We start from the raw sequence: 23,201 nt of genomic DNA on the forward strand, positions 1-23,201 counted from the left end.
AAACAAGTTGTATATCATTTTATATTAATTTTAACAAAACAATAATCTTGCATAAGGAAAATTAGCTTGTATCTTGTAAATTAGCTTGTATTTCTGGTTTAAAAAGGAAAAACGAATGGACGCAAAAGTACACAGACCCGGTTGATTATTTTGACCATTAATCGAGTAATCAGATTTTTTTTTTTTTTTTTTTTTTGTGGTAATAAAAATAGACCTAAGCAAACAATAGCCTTTAAAATGAATTAAAATACATATATAATAACAATGGGGCAATCATTTTTGGTTCAAAACAGCCCTAGTTAGAAGACCTGTTACTGCCAAACATGCTATAAACATAATAATCACTGCAATAATGATCCAGTCATAGACTCATTTAAATGGCCAGGCAGTGTATATGAACTACGCAAAAACATTTTATAATGTTGATTTTTAGAATAATAACAATTACAGATAAACGTCAATGCAATATCTATGGAATCAAACAACTTAAAACTTTAATGAATATAAATAAAAATAATCAGACACCCGTGACCTTTAGCAATGCGAAAATGACAAAGAGCTCAGGATCAGCTAAGATTCACTCAATAAGTCTGAGTTCCTCTACGTGTCCGTTTATCACTCATGTGATGCGATGAGAACACAGTACCACCCCCCCACCCACCCCACAGAGATGTCCCATGAGCAAGAGGGGTTTCAGTTTAATGAGCAGCTGTTTATCTGCCTGCCCGGGGTGAACGACAGAGAAGGATGATGTCATCACCTTGTTGGCAGCATCAATGAATTTCACACCCTTGTACGTGATGGAGAGGACGATGGTGGGGATCTTCCTCATCTGTTCTGTCGACCTCTGAGAAAGAGAGAGAATTATAGAAGGGTTGTCAATAGGGCTGGGAAAATACATTGATTGTCATTTCTTGATAAAAAGAATCTTTTCCAATATATCGCGATTCTCTCTCAAATCGATTCTGAGCTTAGTTTTTAACAGCAGATGGCACTACGTGCTTTGGAAACACCCATACTCTGCTTGCTTCAAGTTCCTTTACACACACTACTTAAACCTAAAATAATCATTCATAAAGTTGGTTGAAAAAAGGTTGAAGGGAATTACAAGGGTGTTCGCTGTGGGCTGTTTACATTAATCTCGCATCATAAAAGCATTCTGAGCCGAGGTGCAAATATATTTAATCACTTACATGACTCAGCCGAACACTGTCTAGCACTCTTCTTCATGAGCATTTGAGTGTGCAATTAAAAACTAGCCTAGAGCGCCATCTGCTGTTAAAAACTAAGCTCAGAATCGATTCCAGAGAAAAAATATCAGAATCGATCCAGAATCATTGTATTGCAAATTGAGAATCGATGTATTGTCCCAGCTCTAGTTGTCAATGTGTTTTACAACATATAAGGTGAATATAATGCCCCAAATATTTCACAACCACGACATTTTTTATTACCATTTAGTTATAACACTGTAACCAAAAGGACACTCAGTAATCTGGCAAGTTTGTGCACACTAAGAATCATATTTTTTTCAAAAAAAGACACTAGGTAACACAAATTTTAGTGGTTAATTTAATAATCAATAGTCATTTTTTTTGTTAATAAAAAGTTTGAAAATAAGCATCTTTGTTAACAGTTACAGCAAAAGCACCAAAAATATATGCACAGCACACATCTTTGAGTCAAAGAACTTGAAAACTGCTGTAAAAATCTAATTTTCACTAACATAATCCAGAAAAATCATATTTATGAATAATTAAAAATAGTACTAAACACCTTGACAGTATTTTAACAAAATGTAATAATAATAATAATAATAATATGCAAGTGCAAAATGTGCTTATTTTCTTCATGCAAAATATATTTTTTTGAAGTTTGGGGTAAAATATGACCAGCTTCATTTTAAGATTCACCAAAAGCCAATGCTTATATTTTAAAGGACATACTTTTAATGCCATTCTTTTATCATTTACTTAGAAAAAAAAACATCAAATTTGTTTTCTTTAGTGTGCATCAGTGCATCACCCTGACCAGACTCCTCAATCTGACTACATCTCTGAACTGACCGGCTGAGCAAACAGTTCTGCTTGATTATTTAACCATTTAATGTACATGGCTGCTTATCAGAACAGCCCTTAAAGTGCAAATCTGCAGTCTGTCTCACACACACAGGACAGCGTGATGACAGCCAAATTTTCCACTTTCTGGACAGACCTTCTTAGCTGTACAGTATATATTATGAAGCTGTCCTTTTTTGCGCTAGTGTCCTATAGAGGACTCGCATGGGTGGCATTTTTCCCTGACAGTGCTGCTTGCTGCCCGTTCCAAAATATAATAATAATCTCAGTGTCAGGAGACCTTGAGCTCTCATTGGCCGAAGACTCTGTGAACACCTACCCTCATTTTAGCACAGGCGTCCTGCGTTGACTCCGTTCCTCTTAGTTCTTTAATGAGCATTGAGCCGAGATACTGCAGTACGAGAGAGACGGGACAAAAACACAGAGAGAGAAAGTCAAATCGCATCATCTAAACACGATCAAGGTTTTATATGATTTCATAATCCGTCACCTCTATATGAACTATGATTTCATAAAGAGGGGCTGATAGAAAGATTATTACATTGGCCTCGTAACCGCACGATTCAAAGATGAGCTTCTCAGGCTGGTGGTGCCAGTTCTGGACCGGTGTGTACGGAGCCGCCAGACTCGGGGGTCGTAAGGTCAGACGAGGTTCCCGCTGACGTTCCTCATATCTCTCCTTTAGCGAGGAAGAACTCTTTTAGGATAAAATGCGCATCATCTGAGCAGAACTAGAAGGAATGGCTGAGTTTGACTCACTTGTGGTTGTTGTCTGTCATTGGGCCTTTGTCGGGTGGCAACGTCATACTCTGAGTCAGGTCCTCGTCTCCTACCAGAATCCACTGCGGGTAACAGGGGATCCATAGAATGTGTGTAGGAGTCTGAGTGACTGAGAGGAGATGAGGTCTGGGACACGAGATCCTGACACTGCAAAAGAAGTGTTCAATGAGGGCGATCAGCCAACCAGAAAGATGTGCTTCCTCATAAATGAGCTCGAGAGAGAGAGAGAGAGATAGAGAGAGCGAGCTCTCAGGATTCTGCACTTTGTTATAGACTATAATCAGGGCTGATGCCAGATTTCAGAGGGACAGAAGTACAGTCCACTCAATAAGGCAAACAGTTTTCTACTTGGGTGTGTCACAGGAAATTATATAGCAAACACAACTTCCTGCAAATTTCAAGTGGACAAAGATTTAATTTTTTTTTTTTTTAATTACATTTAATATTTTTATTTTATTTTAAATGTTAAATTAAGTTTAATTAAATTTTACTTTATTTATAATTAAATATTGTTTAAATTACATAAATTGTTTAAATTACATAAATTAAATTAAATTAAAAATTAAATTAAATTAAATTAAATATGGTAATGAGGGGAAGTGCATAAATTCTTAAAGGTCATTTAAAAGGTCCTTAAAATGCGCTTCTACTGTTTTCATGCCAAATATAATTCTTTAAATTTGGGGTGAAATATGACCAATTTTATTGCAAGATTCATCTAATATCCTTCTGTGAGGGACAGAAGTGCAGTCTGTTTAATAAGACAAACTAACTGTTTTCTACCTGGAGGAAATTGCACAGTAAACACATCTTCCCACAAATTTCTAGTGGACAGATTTTTTTCCCCCCATTTTATTTATTATTTTTATTTTATTTTAAATGTTAAATTAAATTAAATGTTACTTTTTTAATTTTGTTTGTTATTTTTAATATTAATTTTACTATTTATTTTTTTATATTATTTTATTTTTATTTTAAATTAAGTTTTTTTTTTAATTAAATTAAAAAAATATTAAATTTAATAGATTATGGTAATGAGGAAAGTGCATACATTCTTAAAGGTTTCTTATAATTCTTAAATCTTATAATGTATTGTTTTTTATTATTATTATTTATTATTTTGGGTTGAGATATGACCAATTTGATTGCCATTTTTGGCCATTGATAAGGAAGACCAGATGAAAGATGAATCATGACAATAAACTACTGTAAAAATATGAAAAGAACATTGCAAAATAACAATAAAACACAAACAAACCATTTAAATGTCTGACATATTTATATTAATACATTTATAGATCAAAATTAGCTGTGTTATAGTTTGTTTTACTGCATGACCATACTTAAACTGTAATTCGGTCCCTCAGAGTATTTACATTTACTTTATCTGAAATCTATTCTATAATTGGTTAATTTTATTTTGTTCTGTAGCACTTACTCTGATCTGAGAGAGGCGCGGTGGTTTGACTGGCGGCTCCTCATAGGGCCGTTCAGCTAACGATGCAATAATCCTTTTCCTGTGGCCCAACAATGTGATCTTCAGCACCTACAAGTAGACACAAAACACACACGAAGACAAAAATTAAACTCCAGAAAGCAACGTAAATACCAATGTTCCTAATTAAATAAAGAACCATTCACACCAATAATGATAACTATATTAACTATATATCGGTCTGTTTAAGCCTGTGCTGCAGTTTTGTCTTCCGCTGCTTCAAAAGGCCGTGTTACCACCAAAGTGCTTTTTCCGAGGCTAGCATATTTTTTCAATTGGAGCACCACGTTTTTTAAATGGCAGGAGTGTAACGAGGCGCTGAGCGATTTTAGCCAGCTGTTCAATCAGAGTGGTGGAGAGGTGGGACAAATACAACACTGACCAACCGCCACATTCTGCTTGTACAACATCAACAGAAGATAACAACTAGCATAATAACAGAACAAGAGCCTTATGCCAAGCTCTTAAAGCAGGATGGATTCTGATTGGCTGTCAATGTTTTTAATCGCTCATCAGCTGGGAAAAAAAACAAACAAAAAAAAACAATATTGTTTCTCTGTGTCTGTCATGATCAGCAGTTGGAGTGCCCTGGTTAGCCACTAGAGGGCACTCCAACACGGACTTTTTCTCACCTCACTTGGACTTCATTTCCCATAACCCACTTCCCGGACTCATTATCCCGTCATTGCACTCAGCTGTTTTGTGTTTGTTCATTAGTGTCTGTCTATTTATACCTGGTTTGTTTCTGCTTTTGTTATTGTGGTTTCATTTATGGTCACCGGCTTCTCTGTTTTGTTATGTTTTCTTTGTTTTGTATGGACTGTTCTCTGGATTTTGACCCTTGCTTGTTTGGATTACGTTTTTGGATTGCCCCATTAAAGCTGCGTTTGGATCTAACCCTCTTGTCTCTGTGCCATCCGTGACAGTGTTGTTATTACAGTTGTGGTGTGGACTCTGCTATTCTTTTACATTTAGAATAACTTTATTGTTATAATTATAGTTATCTTCCTTGTTGTGAACGGGCCTTAAGAAAAGCCAATTGATTATGTAAAAAATAATACTTTGGTAACATTTTACAATAAGGTTACTTTACATCAACTAATGCATTAACATTGCTTAATGCATTAACTAACATTAACAATGAGCAATGCATTTGTTCCAGTATTTATTACTCTTTGTTAACGATAGTTAATAAAAATACTGCTCATTGTTTGTTCATGTTAGCTCAGGTCCACAAAATAATATTAAAATATACAACTTTTGATTTTAATAATGTATATGTAAATGTTAATCTCAACATTAATTGATTATTTTCATGTTGTTAATGTAATTAAGTAATCTTAACAAATGGAACTTACAGTAAAGTGTTACTGATAATTTATATAAAAACAAACAAATAAAAAAGCAGTCCATATTGATTACTGTAAACGTTTGAATGTATGATGTTCTCCTCACATTAACAATCTCCAGCTCCCACAGGTTCTTCACACATTCTAGTGTGCGATAGCCACTGGACAGGAAGTTGTGCAGGTACTCCTGAAGACCCAGGACGTCCAGCCATGCCGCGAGGGATGTGCTGCCGTCACAGCCTAACGCTTTCACCTGCAGAGGGCAAAACCAACAGAGAACAAACTTCAGAGCCAGTGCAGATAAACTACTGACTGACTTACAACAAGTATCATTTTAATGATGGAAATCTTACAACATAATTCTGCTCAAGTCATTAGTGATGACAGACAAACTTAGCATGCGACACAATCTATGACAAGTCATTTTAGATGAACACAGACCTTTGGTAAAGAACGTGCAGCACTGAGGATCTTCCTGCGATGTCCCGGATCCGTGATGCCAATTTCTCTCAGATCTTGCTCTTCCATTACATCGTTTCCCTACACAAACACAACCATTATAAATATACTGCAAAAGATAGCTTCCTGTCTTAGTGTTTTTTAATCTTAATAAAATGTGATAAAAAAGTAAACAACCTTAATATGAGATAAATGTATTGCATTAATATATTGTAGAAATCTAACAACATTTATTGAGGTTTATGCTAGGGAGGTTTATGTATGAAATGTAATAAAAATAAAAATAAACAAAACCTCTGAAAATAAATCTTATTTTGCTTCTCATGTGAATTGATCTTGTTTTAAGGACAATTAGAAATAAAAAAATACAATATAAAAGGACACCACAACAAAAGACCTAAATGCACAACTCTTTAATCAATACTGAAGGGCAATAGTGCTCCACTTGGTCAATGTGTCTTTTGTCTGAAAAAACACAAGGTTTAATTCATTGTACTGCAGAGCACCATAGAGAACAGCAGCATCTATTTTAATCTCCAAGCCACCTTTACTTGCATCAACAAACATACAGAATGTCTCCACTTTATGGATTAAGGACACAATATATATCAGGTTAGACAGAGACACACATCTTGCACTGTTTGTATGTGTGTACGTGCTTCATGTTTCTTTATTGATCAGTGCCATATACTCTAAACACAGTACGTCTAACATAGCAGCATCTGAGCGATCAATGCAAGACAGCGCAGAGAGCAATCTGAGGTGCTGATCTCACAACGAGATCTTACACACACACACACACACACACACACACACACACACACACACACACACACACACACACACACACACACACACACACACACACACACACACACACACACACACACACACACACACACACACACACACACACACACACACAGAGAGAGAGAGAGATTAGATTAGATTTTATTTTAGAGATAAAAGAAGAGTTTCTCATCAGGCCTTGCAATCCCTTTATACACACTTAATCCATATAAGCAGGAAACACTGCACATGACCCTTCCTGCACCTGCAGGGTCACTGTATTGAATAGTGTTGAAACTCTGTCTAAAATATGTTAAACATGACAAACAGATCATGATAAGTATTTACAACAAGTGAGTGGTAGTGATTTGAGATCTACAATGAATTGCACTGTGATTTACAGTGAACTGACCAATTTACAGCGTCCAACACAATTGCTACTTCAACAAGAACATTTGACTGCTAAAACAATAACATCAAACCATAAAAATACCAAACAAAATAAAAAACAAAAATACAAAAAGCAAATGACAAAACAAATGACAAAAATGACTTTAAACATAAAACAAAATCAATAAAACACTAACAAAAAGCAAAACACAAAATGAAACCAAATAATACAAACAACCAAAAACAAACCACAAAGCAAGCCTCCAAAAAACACAAAAACAAAACAAAAACTCCAAATATACACAAAACAAAATCGATAAAACACAAAAAGCAAGCCACAAACAACTCCAAACAAACAAAAAAAATAAAAATCAATAAATCACTAACAAAAAGCAAAACAATACAAATCATATTAAAAAAACACAAAAAACCTCCAAACATTCACAAAATAAAACCAATACAGCACAAACAACAAGTAAGCCACAAACAGCTCCAAACTAACAAAACCAATAAAATGCTAACAAAAAGAAACCAATAATACAAACAATCAAAAACAAACCACAGAGCAAACAATAAACAATAACAGAGCACAGAGCAAACAATAAACCAAAACAACAAAAAACTCCAAACAAAGCAAAATCAACAAAACACTAACAAAAAGCAAAACAAAACCAGGAATACAAAAAACTTCAAACAAATAAAACCAATACAACTAAAAAACAAAAAAAAAAAAAAAAAAAAAAATCTCCAAACACACACAAAAACTAAAAACAAACAAAACTAATCAAACACTAACAAGCAAACCACAAAACCTCAAAACAAAACAAACACAAAAAACCCCAATACAACACAAAACTAAAACGAAACAAAAAAAAAACTAAGATCAAAAGCATAACAGTGTGCTAATAACAGAGTTATGAAGAGAAAAAATATCATATGTCATCTGTTTATTGTGTAGAGTTTTTGTCCTAACCAGCCCACATTAAAATATCATTGGTACAAAATCCTGCTCCTCATAAATGTATATTAAACATCAGAAATGTTCTGATTGGCTGTGATTCTGTCCCTTCACACAGAATATTTGTGGTAGGCATGTGACGGTATCAAATTTTCATGTTGCGATAATTGCTGAAGCTTTTATCACGGTATATGGTATTATCACAATATTGAAATAAGTTGTAAAAAAGTGTTGTCATAGTATAACAAGTTTAAGAACTCTTTTTCTTGTAACAAAAAGAACTCTGAATGTTATTAAATACAATAACGCAATATACAAAAAAAAAATTATAAAGTAAAATTAAAATGCAAAAGAATTATAAAGAACAACATTTTACAATACATTAGTTAATGCTTTAACTAAGATTAAGAATGAGCAATAGCTACAGTGGATCATTGTTAGTTTTAGCTCAGGTCCACTGAATAATAGTTAACAACATTATCGTGATATATCGCATTACCAAATATTGGCACGTCTAATCGGTGGACAGACAAAATGGAAACTTTGTGTAAGTACTACAATTTTGGCTGGTGCAAGAAAATGGTGCAGTGAGTAATCATCACAAACGTCCTGTGCAATGAAGGTGCAGATCTGCTCTGGATCAAATACGAAACATCTTATGCTCTGATGAGTATGTCCATATAGACACAGACAAATCACATCACTGTCTGTCATCATTCACTCCACTCAAACAGCATGAGCGATCTGAACCACTTTGAGTCTCATCTGCTCATTCTATGATAAAGTGAGTGAGGGAGGCAGATGGGGAATAGGTTGGAGTAAAACTGCCCAAATAATTTAGAGTGAAGAAACAGCAGCTGAATGCAGAAAGGTTAAGGGGGATCAATCCGTCTCCGTCCTCTTTTTATCTCTCTCACTCTTTCTATCTTTCCAATCCACTTAACTCTTATTCTCTCATTATGAGCCTTCAGTATAGACTGAATGAAATCAGATCTCTGAGTACAACACACAGAGATGGTTTATTTTTTTCTACAAATGGGATGATGTGACAACTGACAATGAAACAAATGGAGGTTGTACATTCAGTGGCTCCAAAATGTATTTGGAAACTAAATATCAAACTATGTAGCATCAGCAAACAAACGCTGCTATAGATTTTCTCTTGCTAACTAATGTCACTTTTCTGAAGCATTTTTCATCATTTCAACCGACTTAGAAAGAGTCCATTCTTACAAATATTCACACTGCAACACAATCAACAAGAACATTTTACTGCTAAAATTAAAAAAATCAAATAGCCATACCAAAAACCACAAAAAAAACAACAAACAAACAAAAACTCCAAACAAAAATACAAAACCAATAAAACACTAGCAGCCAAACGCAAACTACAAAACAAAACTCCAAACAAACAAAACAGAAGCAAACAAATAAAACACAAAAAGACAAATCAAAAACAACACACACAAAAAAACCCCAATAAAACACTAACAATAAAAAGCAAACCACAAAACAAACTCCAAACACAACTACACAAAAACTAAACTACAAAATGATTTTAGGTATTATTTTTAATGACTCTAGCTATCGTTCACGTCTGTACCACAAGGCAAAAATTGTGTATACTTTGCATTTAAATCCTAACCCCCAAGTATATAACAGTGATGTTTGCTTTCGCAAATAACACTAATAAAAGCTTGTATGACTCACAGCTACAGAGATTTTGCGAACTTTGCAAAGTAATGCTTTTTAGAACCATCCAATTTCACAAAGACATCTGAGGATAAAACTTTGATTCCAGTTGTGGAGAGATTCCTCATGACGGCAGAAGAGAAAATCAGCCTCTAATAAGGGAAGTCCACAAGACAACAGCTCAATTCCAGCTGCAATGTATGAGAAATCAAAAGAAATCTGTGCACTTTGGAGCTGTGGAAACCCTCAGTGGAAATCTCTTTAATATAGACGAACTTGAATTAACTTTGAGGAATGATGCATATGCTTTATGACTACAGAGGAATTTGTAATCATTTTGCACAAAAGCAATTAAGTGATGCCTATTCCAGAAGCACCACTTAGATGCTTACTAGTTCTGAGCACCTGAACTTCTGTCAATCAAAAATGAACAGGTGTGACATGGTGTGAATCCTTGCTCCGCAAAGATCACTTAAAAGGTGCTGTAAGCGAATTCTGAGAAACGCTGTTCAATGTGGATCAGACTGAGCAGCACAACACACTTGTAGCTAATCAGCAGTAAGGGGGCGTGTCCACTTATGATGGAGGAGAGAAAGAGAGAGAGAGAGAGAGAGAGAGAGAGATCAAGAGGGGGATTTGAAGAAAGACTGTAGAAAGAGAGATGGCTGAGAGACATTACAAAAGAGAAAACTCAGAGGATATAACTGGTAATGATCAGGCAAGAGCTTTAGGATTTGAGATAATATTTGAAAAGCTTTCCAGCACTGGAGAGACCAATGCGGAAAGGCCTGAAAACGGATGCAGAAGTTGCACTGTTTCTGCTCCATACGTTAGTAACAATGGTTTTAAGTGGCGACTAACAACGAACTCTTGTGTACTGTGTGTTCATTATTTGTTCTTCCTTGTCGTTCGCTCGTTCGTCATCTTCGCATTCTTTTTCACGAAACTTAATTTTGCTTTACTTCTGCTAAAAAAAAAATCTACTCTTGCATTGCATGTTTGTGCATTTTGGGGGCGGAGCAATGAAGGGAGGGGTGTGTTTGTTTGGGATGGGTTCAGATATCAACAGTGTTCAATAATTATTCTCAGAAGTCGCTTACTGCACCTTTAATATTATCACACATTTTAAATACAGTCATTCGTACTGATACAAAATTTGTCAGCCAACATCCAGTTATTTAAAACAACATGAAATAAACTGGCGTATCACATTTTATTCACTATAACATATCCCACATTTATTTAGCTAACATCAAATTAAAGGGTTCACCCATAAATGAAAATGTTGTCATTAATTTATCACCCTCATGTCATTCATCTTTGGAACACAAATTAAGATATATTTGATAAAAACTGAAAGGTATACAACTCGTCCTAACACTTTCTAACACAACTCTAACTCATCCTAACATAAGGTCCAGAAAGGTACTCAAGACATTGTTAAAACCGTTGACGTGACTGCAGTGGATCAACCTTAATGTTATGAAGCAACGAGAATACGTTTTGTGTGCAAAAAACTAAAACAACGACTTTATTCTGTGTCATTCTCATACGTCATTTACGTCCAATGCCTCTAGGTTCTAAGTCAGAACGCTGACTCATTATCGGCCGGCTCCTGCGTCAGCATCACACCTATGTGTCGTGCTGCTCACATGATCAGCTTTGGCCAATATTGAGCCGGCATTCAGACAAACACAGAAGCCTTCACTGTGCTTACTGCAGCAACTACATTAGAATAATGACAGGGAAGAGAAGAGATTGCTGAATAAAGTACACATAAAAGTATTCTTGTCACTTCATAACATTAAGGTTGGACCACTGTAGTCATGTGGACTATTTTAACAATGTCTTTTAGTACCTTTCTGGACCTTGAAAATGTTGATTATATTGCTGTCTATGGACAAGTCATATACCTCTCTGAAGAAGAACGAAGTTCTTACAGGTGTGGAACGACATGAGGGTGAGTAATTAATGACAATTTTCATTTTTGGGTGAACTAACCCTTTAAAGACTAGCTTATATAAATAATAATAATAATAATAATAATAATAATAAAAAACACTGAAACAAAAGCACCATATTTTAGGGTTGCACAAATAATTGATAAAAAAATAGATTACAACTACAGCTGCTGTGATTAACTAATTGTGAAAGTGTCGATTACCACACTATTTAAACTTCTGTTGTGTCAAAAGTTTAAAGTTTGGGGTCTACATTTTTTTTTTTTTTTTTTAAGATTTTTAAAGAAGTCTTATGATCACCTAGGCAGCATTTATGTAATCAAAAATAATGAAATACTGTGAAATATCATTTGAATTTAATTCAGGATTCTTTGAATAGAAAGTTAAAAAGAACATTTATTTGAAATCCAAACATTTTATTACATTATAAATGTATTTACTGTCACTTTTGATCAATTTAATGCATATTTGCTGAATAAAAATATGAATTTATTTTATTTAAAAAATGCTATTTACCCTAACCTATAACTAAGTAAACACACGGCATCACAGAAAACTTTCTGCATTTTTACATTCTCAAAAAACATCATTCTGTATGATTTATAAGCTGTTTTCCTCATGGAAAGCAGCTCAATGACCCATCACGTAGAGTTTACCAGGACAACACACACACGCAGCTGCTACTAGTGGTGATATCTGATCGTGATGCCAGCTCTTTTCTGTGGCCAGTCATTCTGAAGTACCATTCACTGACCCCAAACGTAAAGCTAATTCCACTTCTCACCCTCCCTTTGTGTAAGTGCCTTGATGACTTTGTAAGCTGGCTGCACATGGGGACAGTGGCAAGGAGAATGCTAACATCCTCCGGCCCTAAAAGGACCATATTTCAGTCTTTTTTGGCATTTTTTGGTGTCTATTTTTACTTTTTCTCTAGTTCTTAAAGGGTTAGTTCACCCAAAAATGAAAAGTATGTAATTAATGACTCACCCTCATGTCGTTCCAAACCCGTAAGACCTCCGTTCATCTTCGGAACACAGTTTAAGATATTTTAGATTTAGTCCGAGAGCTTTCTGTCCCTCCATTGAAAATGTATGTACGGTATACTGTCCATGTCCAGAAAGGTAATAAAAACATCAAAGTAGTCCATGTGACATCATTGGGTTAATTAGAAGTTTCTGAAGCATCGAAAATACATTTTGGTCCAAAAATAACAAAATCTACGAGTTTATTCAGCATTGTATTCTCTTCCGGAATCCTCTCCATTGAATTGATTCCATTGAATCCTTTTATCTGTCTGCATTGGTAATGCACTTTTACGTCTTTGTTTTTGGCGATTAGGACATCCGCGACATGCACACTTACGCACCATTTTAAAACATATAGCAATACCAAAAAACAAACAATGTAAAATAGCTTGATTACAGCGTGCATCTCCCTCAGACTGTAAACGAAGCTCAGGCACACCGGATAACACGTCAGCAGCGTCACTGCGGAGTCGTGAACCCGGATTGACAACAGACCCGGAAGAGAATACAATGCTGAATAAAGTCGTAGTTTTTGTAATTTTTGGGCCAAAATGTATTTTCGATGCTTCAGAAACTTCTAACTAACCCACTGATGTCACATGGACTACTTTGATGATGTTTTTATTACCTTTCTGGACATGGACAGTATACCGTACATACATCTTCAATGGAGGGACTGAAAGCTCTCAGACTAAATCTAAAATATCTTAAACTGTGTTCTGAAGATGAACGGAGGTCTTACGGGTTTGGAACGACATGAAGGTGAGTCATTAATGACATCATTTTCATTTTTGGGTGAACTAACCCTTTAAAATGAAACTGGCTGCTTGCTAATGTCATTGTATGTGAATGACCTCTGTTCTAATTAGCTAACCTTTTTGTATGCAAAAATACTGGTGTAGTTCATACTGTATATTCTCAAAAGGCTGAGAAATGAGCAGACTCATCTCATTTATTTAAACTTCCTCTCCACACACTTTCCAATAACACTGAACAAATCACGTCATTCTCACAGGTATGACACAAACAGCAGAGTCCAGCACTTTAAGGAAACTAATGGATGTAATAAACACACTTAATTAACTTGCTTAACTGAATATTATGCATTTACCCATCACTCCTTACATCACAAAATTACATTTCTCACAGTGCACCTCACGACATCCACTTGGTGTCCTCAGATTTTCCTTAAATGTTACATGCCTTTTAATATTCAAGCACAAGTAAAAATAGCAACATATTGGACACAGTTTCTTAATGCAAGATCTAAAAACATGGCAGACAAGCTCACTTTAATTATTAATCAAATATCTCAGCCATGATCAAAGGGGATTGGCTTCTTTGGTGTGAATTATGGAGAAGTGGAATGCAGAGACGATGACAGGATGGGAAGATGGAACGGAGAAGGATGTGGGTGGTAATGCACTTCTGGAAAGATGTAAGACGAACTCACCCCAGGTATCCGAAAGAAAGCGAGACCTTTGAGCCTTACTCCTGTACTCCATCTCCATGCAAATGCATTTGGAATTAGTTGGGAAATGGAGAAACCACCATGCTTTGGCAAAAACACAGAAATGCCTCTATCTACTACAGAATGTTTTTTACTCAAGCTCTGACTTTAAGAAGTTCTTCAAAACCTACTAGTTAAAGAAGAAATGTGAATGCATTTACACATCCCATCATCCAATGCGTGTTCACCATATACACAAACACAGGGTAACAATTCCTTGCATCAGTTCAGCAGGCAGGAGTTTTTTTTTTTTTTTTTCATCCCCCTTGAAAATAAATTATAAACCACAGTGGAGCTATACACTGTTTTTGGAAGCTGTTACAGAATTTTTTTTTTTTACAATAAATCTTCTGCTTTAACCTTAGGATTTGAAGTATTAGATTAGATAGCTTCGATATGTGCACCACAATATACAATGAAACTAATAATATTACATTTCTGATAGGAATGCAAAATCAATCGGTAGTTATTGCTTTTTTGAATAGAATAATGAGACGCAAACCTCTACATTAAATCGTGTTTGCTCCCATTTATTTTTGATCATAATGCATACACATACAAACTTTTAGTCCAAAAGTGCGCATATATGGAGAAATACACGATTACCTTTGATTTCGTTAGACAGACCAGAAGCAGGGCCATATGCAGGGTTTCGAGGTCACAAAATGTAGTTTGCTAGGGCAGTTCGGGGACATGCTCCCCCGAGTAAATGTAGATTTCCCTGGTGTACATATGTGCATTTTAAGACGTTTTAAAGGCAACAAATTGGATAACAATAGCTTTAAAACCATGTCAACAAATACATACATGCATGAACAGTTTTGCGTCAGCTTTAATCTCATGTTGGTTAATTTCATGACTTTATTTACCTCAGAATAATGATGGAGCATGCCCATAGTTTCTTTTGTGCTTTATTTAAGCTAAAATAAAGTAATTTGCAGTGGCGCCGGCGCATCTGCGCGAGCAATTCTTGAGTGCACGCCACGAGCACAGTAGGTTTTAATGGCTGATTGGAGTTTTACATAGCCTGACAACATCTCATCCGACCGCAATACACTGTTGTTCAACTGAAGTTCCCTCGTCGTCACCTGCACCTTTTCTGTGCTCGTTTGACTTACACCTGGTGCTGAGGCGAAGTCGGAATGCGCGTCTGAAAAGTGTCCTGTTTGTTGTGGTCGTAAAGAGACAGTTCTATATAAACGCAGTGTTGTACTTGGCGAGGTTTTAAAAAATATTATTTTTGGTATTTTATATGCTCTGTTGGTGGTTTGTGGAGTAGCACCCCCCACTGGGAATAAAAATAATTCAGCAGAGGCAGGGATACATAGACCAGAAGATCCCTCCCCACCCCCCCCCCCCTACAAATCACACCCTGATTTTTCCAAACCACTTTGACGAAAGATTTTGCTCAGGCATTTCAGAACAACCAAAACATAATTTCAGATGCTGCTCCACGAGATAGGTCGGATAAAAATGTATCCGCCTCAACTGAGAAGATACATATTTATGCACATTTTTAGAATTTATGCACATCTTGACGTTTCCATCCAGTGTTATTTTTTATGTGCTATCCCAAAATCAGCATAAAAACAGGTGGATGGAAACATACTGTAGCTGGTGGCAGTCTGATTTAAACTGTTACCTCACCTGCAAGAATCCTTTTGACTGCTCTATTAAAAAGAACCAGTCATTTCTTTGTCATTTTTTGTCAGCTAAGATGTACTGTAAAGATGTTATTAACTAATGCCAGCTACAAGATGATATCTGATTAAGCCATATTGAAGTACATAAAATTGTCCAGACTGTTGTCAATGATAACTCAATTTTAAATTATTTCCCTATATATATATATACAGAAAATAAAATGAAAGCAAACACAAAAAAAAAAAAAGAAGAAAAAAATAATAATAATAATTATAAAAAAAAAAAAAATAAAAAATAAAAAAAAAATATATATATATATCTATATATATCTATATCTATATCTATATCTATATCTATATCTATATATATATATATATATATATATATATATATATATATATATATATATATATATTTTTTTTTTTTTTTTTTTTTTTTTTTTTTATAATTATTATTATTATTTTTTTCTTCTTTTTTTTTTTTTTGTGTTTGCTTTCATTTTATTTTCTGTTTGGAGCCCTGTTCTTTTTTTAAATATAGTGAGGAGAACTCTGGTAAGCTAAGATGAAAGAGAAGAGAGAGGAAAGGAAATGCTACAAAAGAAAAAAGTGTTTATGCATGTAAAAAAAGCCCAAGCTTTCTGCACCAGTATTATCTTAGAGAGAACGGATAGTCAATCCTCCACCCCGCTATAAAAAACAGAGTGTGAGCAGAGGAAGATGAAGTCTTCATCTCCAAAAAGCACTGGGGAGGAAGTGGAAAAAAGACACAAAGACAAGAAGGAGCATTACAGTGATGTTCAAAGCATTCTGCAGCTATTAAACACATCGACAGCTGAAGATGCTAAACCCGCTGAGCTATTAAAATAGTCATGTGAAAATGCCTGCGTCTTTCCAAAAAGCTGTGTAAAAAAAATGACCTTTTTGCAACTTCAATGAAATTGAAGCTCAATGTATCTAGGCTACAGTATGATGAGGTACAGACCAGCATATAAACAAACCCAAAAGCTGAATTCATTTCTTACTCTCCAGTATGACATTCAGAGTTAAGTATGTAAGAGAGTACAGCTGTACGGTCCAGCTAAGATTTATTAATCCTGCATATATAAATCATCACAAGTCCACAAAGGCATTCAGGCAAGGCAATCTGAACACAGCAGAGAGACTGGCCTCCTGTATCTGTGTTACTGTGGAGTTCAGCTGTGCTGAACACTCAAATCCAAAGAACGTATTATGTGATTATGTGACCGCATCATGCCACGCCACTGACTCTGAGTACAGCATTATGAGCAGGATAACTGAATAAAATGAACTGAAACTGCTTATACACACATATATATTACCGTTCAAACTTTTGGAGTTGCTAAGATTTGTTTTACTTACGGAATGAACGCGGCGCCAGTTTAGTTTCTTTCCGTAAGTAGAATAGGGAAGGCACAGGACATTTTGAAGAATGAGGAAAGCGGAAGCACGTGCAAGGCGATATTTTGTGTTTATAAAACATATACAGTTTTATTTTTTTCCTCTAAAATGACCAATCGTTTCACTAGATAAGACCCTTATTCCTCATCTGGTATTGTTTAAAGCCCTTTGAAGCTGCACTGAAACTGTAAATTTGACCTTCAACCGTCTGGAGGCCATTGAATTCCACTATAAGAAGAATAATCCTGGAATGTTTTCATCAAAAACCTTAATTTCTTTTCGACAGACGAAAGAAAGACATGAACATCTTGGATGACATGGGGGTGAGTAAATTGTCAGGAAAATTTTATTTGAAAGTGAACTAATCCTTTAATGGAATGTAACCTCTTACTCCATTTTTCCATCTACGTAAAAAGAACAGCTAGAATGATAGAGCTGCAGAGATGGCCCGATGCATCTACACACACACACACACACTGCTGCCCAGCTTGGCCATAAAACCTTCATTACTTCTGCAATGAGGTGGCTCTCAGCGTAGAACAGAGGGTGACCAGGGGCCCGTCTGTATCTTTGATTTACAACACGCACGTCGCCTCTCTCGGCCAGCTGAGGCTTTCAACTGCATCACCATCAATCCTCATTACCTCACATGGTAAAAACAACACAGCCCCTTATAAGGAATCAGGGTTCTTTCATACAGCATCATGGCCTTCTCAATCTGGTGAAGAACGAGAACTTGTTGGCCGTGTCCCTATACATGAATCCTCAAAAACATATGAATCAACAGACAAAAAGAGAAGCGTTTTTTAGTGTACCCAATTCCAACTATATTTATACACTTTCTGAAGAAACTGTGTGAGAATATGTGTGATCTCCAACATGTTGTTAGCATGTTCTGGAAGGGCAAGATCTATGACGTTTTAGTCTCTAGATTTACCTCGCACCTTTCTTTAAAGAAAATGATTGGCCTGTTTTATCGTATACTAAGCCGGGTACACTTTTTACAAGTTTGGCCATGTCTGAGACTAATTTTGGGAATTCTAAAAGATTCCTCATATCCTAGGCCAAAATCTCTAGTAGGGCTGCTGTGGTGAAGGAATTTCCCTTGCAGTGATTTTGAGTGGCTAAATATTGCAATAAGCAATATTATTGCCATTTTTGCCATATTACATGATCAAAGTTAATGCTAGAGATTGTTTTTGTCCCCTAGCCACCATTTCAATTTCGCATGTTATGCAGTTCACAGACACCGAAAGCTTCACGGCTTGATGTAAAACACTGGATGAATCTTCTTGCGTGCATCTTGACTGTCATGAAGTCTGACATGAAAGAAAATGGAGATCCTGGGGATCATGTTCATACAGTCTGACAAGCAACAAATGTACAGGACAATTAAAAAATGTGCAATGTTCATCCGGCTTTAGAAAAGTAATAGCTCACCAGTTTTTTTTTTTTTTTTAAATGCATGGGTAACACTTTAGTATAGGGAAGAAATATAAACTATTAACTACAACTTTTCACCCAATAAACTCCCCATTTACTGCTTATTAATAGTTAGTAAGTTAGTTGTTAAGTTTAGGTATTGGGTAGGAATAAGAATGTAGAATAAAGTCATGCAGAATAAGGCATTACTTTGTGCTTAATAAGTACTAATAAATAGCCAATATTCTAGTAATATGCATGATAATAAGCAACTATTTAAAAGACCCTAAAATAAAGTGTTACCAATGCATGATTTGAGGTATCATTCTTGGTGATGATAATTTGAGACTTGGCAAACACCACTAAAAAGCACTCTTTACTAATTGGTCTTGTCAAAACCCATTTCCAGAGGCTAGAGTTTTATAAACTTTTGTTGTCTACAGTCTGCAGTTATCGGAAGTGAGTGAGCTCTGCCTAAATAGGAAATTGCACTTAACATCTAATCTCGCAACAATGTCCTAATTAGGTTGTTAATGATTGATCATTCAAGCCCTGGATAAAGACCGGGGCATCCACCTTGAATAAGTGCCTATTTTTGCTTTAGCAAATCATGTTAAACTAAAGAACGCTCACTGTTCATTTGACCTCCCAGCTTAAAATTAAAGCTGACTGTCCTGCTGCTGTTACAAAAGTCAGCTTGGCTGCAGGTCCACTCTGCTACGGCAGCATACTTATAAACACTTATTTATTCAGGGTACAAATAGAAAACTCTTTTTCTGAGTGTGTGCATGAAGGTGATTACTCTGTAACATTAGTTACTAGCCTAGATCCATAACCACCAGAATAACAAAACTGGCATACAAATATACAAGCTCTTTGATGACAAGCAATTTGTAATGATGTGAAGATTTTCTTAATGGCAATCTGATCAGTAAAAAAGATATGGCATAGAAAGACACCAATGGCAAATTCAAATGGCAAAGTAAAATTTTAAAAAGTTGTTTTCACATGTAAACAAATCATAACAGAGTACATTCACATACAGAAGTCTTAAAGGTACAGTAGCAATAAAAGTGAGATGCTTTTAATTGCAGGAAACATGAGAAAAAAGCATGTATTACTCACCATGAACCGCAGGTCATCGAAGCCGTTAAGCAGAAGCTTGCTCTCATACTGTGGAAGGCCTATATGCTCCAACCAATCACCAACCGGCTGTTCAAGAAGCCTCCCGGATCCACCTGTGGACAGAGGAAGGCGCTTGAGCAGCGAGAAACCGTTGAGACGGTAGCATCGGCACTCAGAGGAAGAGACGTGGCACTGCCACATCATCCTCGGCCAACAGTGCCGAGAGCACAAACACCAAGAAGGCAGAGGCGACAGGATCCCGGCTGAGAGGTGTGGTTGCTCCCACAGCAGGGGCGAACCACGCTTTTTAAGAATGAAGTTCGTGTTTCCGAATTTGGGATGAAGATGGGCCCAACGCTGAGGTTGATCACAGATTTAGACTCCACATTACCTCCCAATTTATATTTCAGAGGTTTTAGCAAGTTGCTATGGAATTTGAACACGGAATACGACTGGGTGCCGAGACCAGCAATTATCAAAGTTTCCATTTGAGTCCAAAAATCACCCTATGAATCAAAGGTTTGATTTCACAACCCAAAAAGTGAGATAAGACGACATGCATCCCTAGAAACAACACAGTAATAAAACCAATTTCCTTAGACTCCCGGAAAAGCTAGTTCCTGAAAATGCGAGCTTGCAGATCCATATTTGCACAGCCTAATTGACTGAGCTGTTTAATGAGGAAAAGCACAGCAGAGGATCAGCAAAACATCTCATAACAAAGTTGGTATTTCCCCTCCTGGGGTGTCCATGTGGAGGTAGGTGCACAAATACACTTCCCACCATTAACAACCACAAGCAGACATGTGTTGTCTGTGCAAATCTAATTATGTCCGAACAATGTCTACCAATGAACTGATGCAGAGTGACTCTTACTAATAACTCTCAAAATGCCACAATCTCCTGATCTCATAAGAGTGATTAAAAATTGCTATGAGATTCTACCGTAAGCCTGAAAACTCCTAACTTGTGCATACTACGCTGTTCATTCTCATGCAAATTAACTTCTAATCCAATCTCTATGATAGTGGCACTTAAAAGTCAGGCAGAATTGCATGAATTGCATTGATTGGTCACTCTGTGGTTCTCAGGATCAAAAGGTACATGAAATCAAGCACTGGTGTTTGGTAGGCAAATAGAAAAAAAAAGCTATCGCAACTCTTTGCTCTAATAAAACTCTTGACATATTTATTCTACAACAAACATACATTCCTATGATTAAATTTAGTTGCATGGAAAAGAGGGCACCAAACATATGCCTCACCAATAAACCTAGACTTGAAGTAGGTCTAATCAAAGAAGAATTGAAAACAAAAGTTAATGGAAAACCAATAATCCAATGAGAACTAGTATCTGCCTGAGTCATACAACTTAATCAAAGACTCCCAACCACAAGTACAATACTTGCTTTTCCAACACAACAAAGTCTCCCAGAGTCCTATAAAAGTCCAAATAGAGATGGTGGGTGCACTTCCCACATCAGTCAATCATCCAAGTATGTTGCAGACATTTAGATATTCCTCTAGTTCCTTGAGACATCGCGACAGCTGCTGAATTAGTAATGCAAGGTCAGTAGGGTGTTTGTCAACCCCCCATCTTGTTCCACAGAATGACACTAAAACTTGACACACTTTGCTGGGCAAGTGGTGCAGGAGAGTCTGGATGCTGTAAGAAATGCAGCAGTAATCCCTTCGGCACAGAAGGTGCGGTCTCCTTGTTCAACCGGACACTGTCAATTCTGCTCTGCAACGCTCCTGCTCTGTCTCCTCCTTTCTCTCCCTTACTCCTCCTCTCCCCTCCCTCTCCCTGTCTCCTCCCCTCCCTGCCTCACTCTCTCTTCCCCTAAAAGAAACTGCGGGCCTGCTGTCCATTGTCTAAGGACTCATCAATCCTTTGTCCCATCCATTGACCTGACCAAGACCATTTCTTTTTTTGCCAGTGTATTGTTGACTATGCTAACAATATTAGAGGCATTGATTCAAGTGTTTACACAGAAAGCAAAGCACAAGCACAGAGGCATATGCAGAGCTTCTAGGCTGGAGGGTGTAGATCTGAGTTTATTGCCAAGCTGCAGGGCAGTTCTTTTTCTAATTCCCCTGACACTCATGCATGTTAATATTTTAGCACCTTTATCTACATGGACAGAAAAAAAAAATCTGTTGCAGGAGTTTGTAAATGAAAAACAGTATTCTTGATGTGACAGATGCCTGGTATTATGAGAGGTGGGCCAAGTCAAAGTTCTGTTCTGCCAAGTTAAAAAAAAAAAAAAAAATACTGTTACCATCTAAATGGTACAAGTTTACCATGATTGTTCTGAGAGGTATTTAGGGTGGCTTTCTAGCCTAGTATAAAATCAAAACAGCCCACTCACTATGACTAGATTTATTTGTCCATTTTAATGCTTATCCAAAAATATGAAGTCTGATTTCTTAGAAAGGTAATAAACCAACTCAATAAGTTGCATGATTTGAGGCATCAATCAGTCTAATACTTTGGTTATGGGTTTGTTCAAATTTGTATTGTCCAAGAATCATGTCCAAGTAGGATGCCTGCAGGAAACAGGAAATGAGGTCAGTGGCAGTACCATGTGACAAAAGGACAGAGGAAGGACTGGTCCTCTAGCTAGGCTTTGTACTTATGTGGACAATGAACCCAGTTGGAACACAAAAGCCCCTTGCAGAGACACAAACCACTTGAAACAGTGTTTACAGGCTTGAAGATAAACTGACGTGAAAATGGTGCTTTATTCAAGGCTTAAACTTAAGAACAGCAGCTTTCCCATCCGTTTTTGCAAATGTTGCCAAACCCTGCTTAGATGAGCGGGTGCTACAGCAAGCGTGACAGTCACTCTGGTCTCGATTGCTGTAGTTTGGTTAATTCCAGAGGAAGGTCAATAAGCTGCCTCCATACAGAACAAGGTCATGCATCACCAAGGCCGAATTGTCAAGCGTCTCAGCGTCCATTGATTTAACTCTCAAGTGTCCCCTCGTCCTTCATCAGCACACTGGGATTTCTCATTCTCCATTTAAAGGGCCAGCCAACCCCATATCCTTTATTCACTAATGTAACTCTTCTGGACTTGGCCTTCGTCCTCCACTTGCCC

General features: G+C 36.5%; 1 protein-coding gene across 6 annotated transcripts in view; it reads right to left on the reverse strand.

The window, feature by feature from the left end:
- The window catches only part of LOC137009561 (ankyrin repeat and SAM domain-containing protein 1A-like), a 140,301-nt gene that overhangs the window by 15,520 nt on the left and 101,580 nt on the right, over positions 1–23,201 (reverse strand). For all 6 annotated transcript variants that reach the window (XM_067371882.1, XM_067371880.1, XM_067371883.1 and 3 more), the window contains 8 exons: positions 20,099–20,211; positions 6,144–6,242; positions 5,809–5,955; positions 4,297–4,404; positions 2,838–3,005; positions 2,620–2,757; positions 2,398–2,469; positions 761–847 (listed from right to left, as the gene is read on the reverse strand). In XM_067371882.1, coding sequence (XP_067227983.1) covers positions 761–847; positions 2,398–2,469; positions 2,620–2,757; positions 2,838–3,005; positions 4,297–4,404; positions 5,809–5,955; positions 6,144–6,242; positions 20,099–20,211 — 932 coding nt within the window. The remainder of the gene's footprint in view (positions 1–760; positions 848–2,397; positions 2,470–2,619; positions 2,758–2,837; positions 3,006–4,296; positions 4,405–5,808; positions 5,956–6,143; positions 6,243–20,098; positions 20,212–23,201) is intronic.

Source organism: Chanodichthys erythropterus, chromosome 20 (genome assembly GCF_024489055.1).
Source record: "Chanodichthys erythropterus isolate Z2021 chromosome 20, ASM2448905v1, whole genome shotgun sequence".
In the NCBI taxonomy this organism is placed as follows: Eukaryota; Metazoa; Chordata; class Actinopteri; order Cypriniformes; family Xenocyprididae; genus Chanodichthys; species Chanodichthys erythropterus.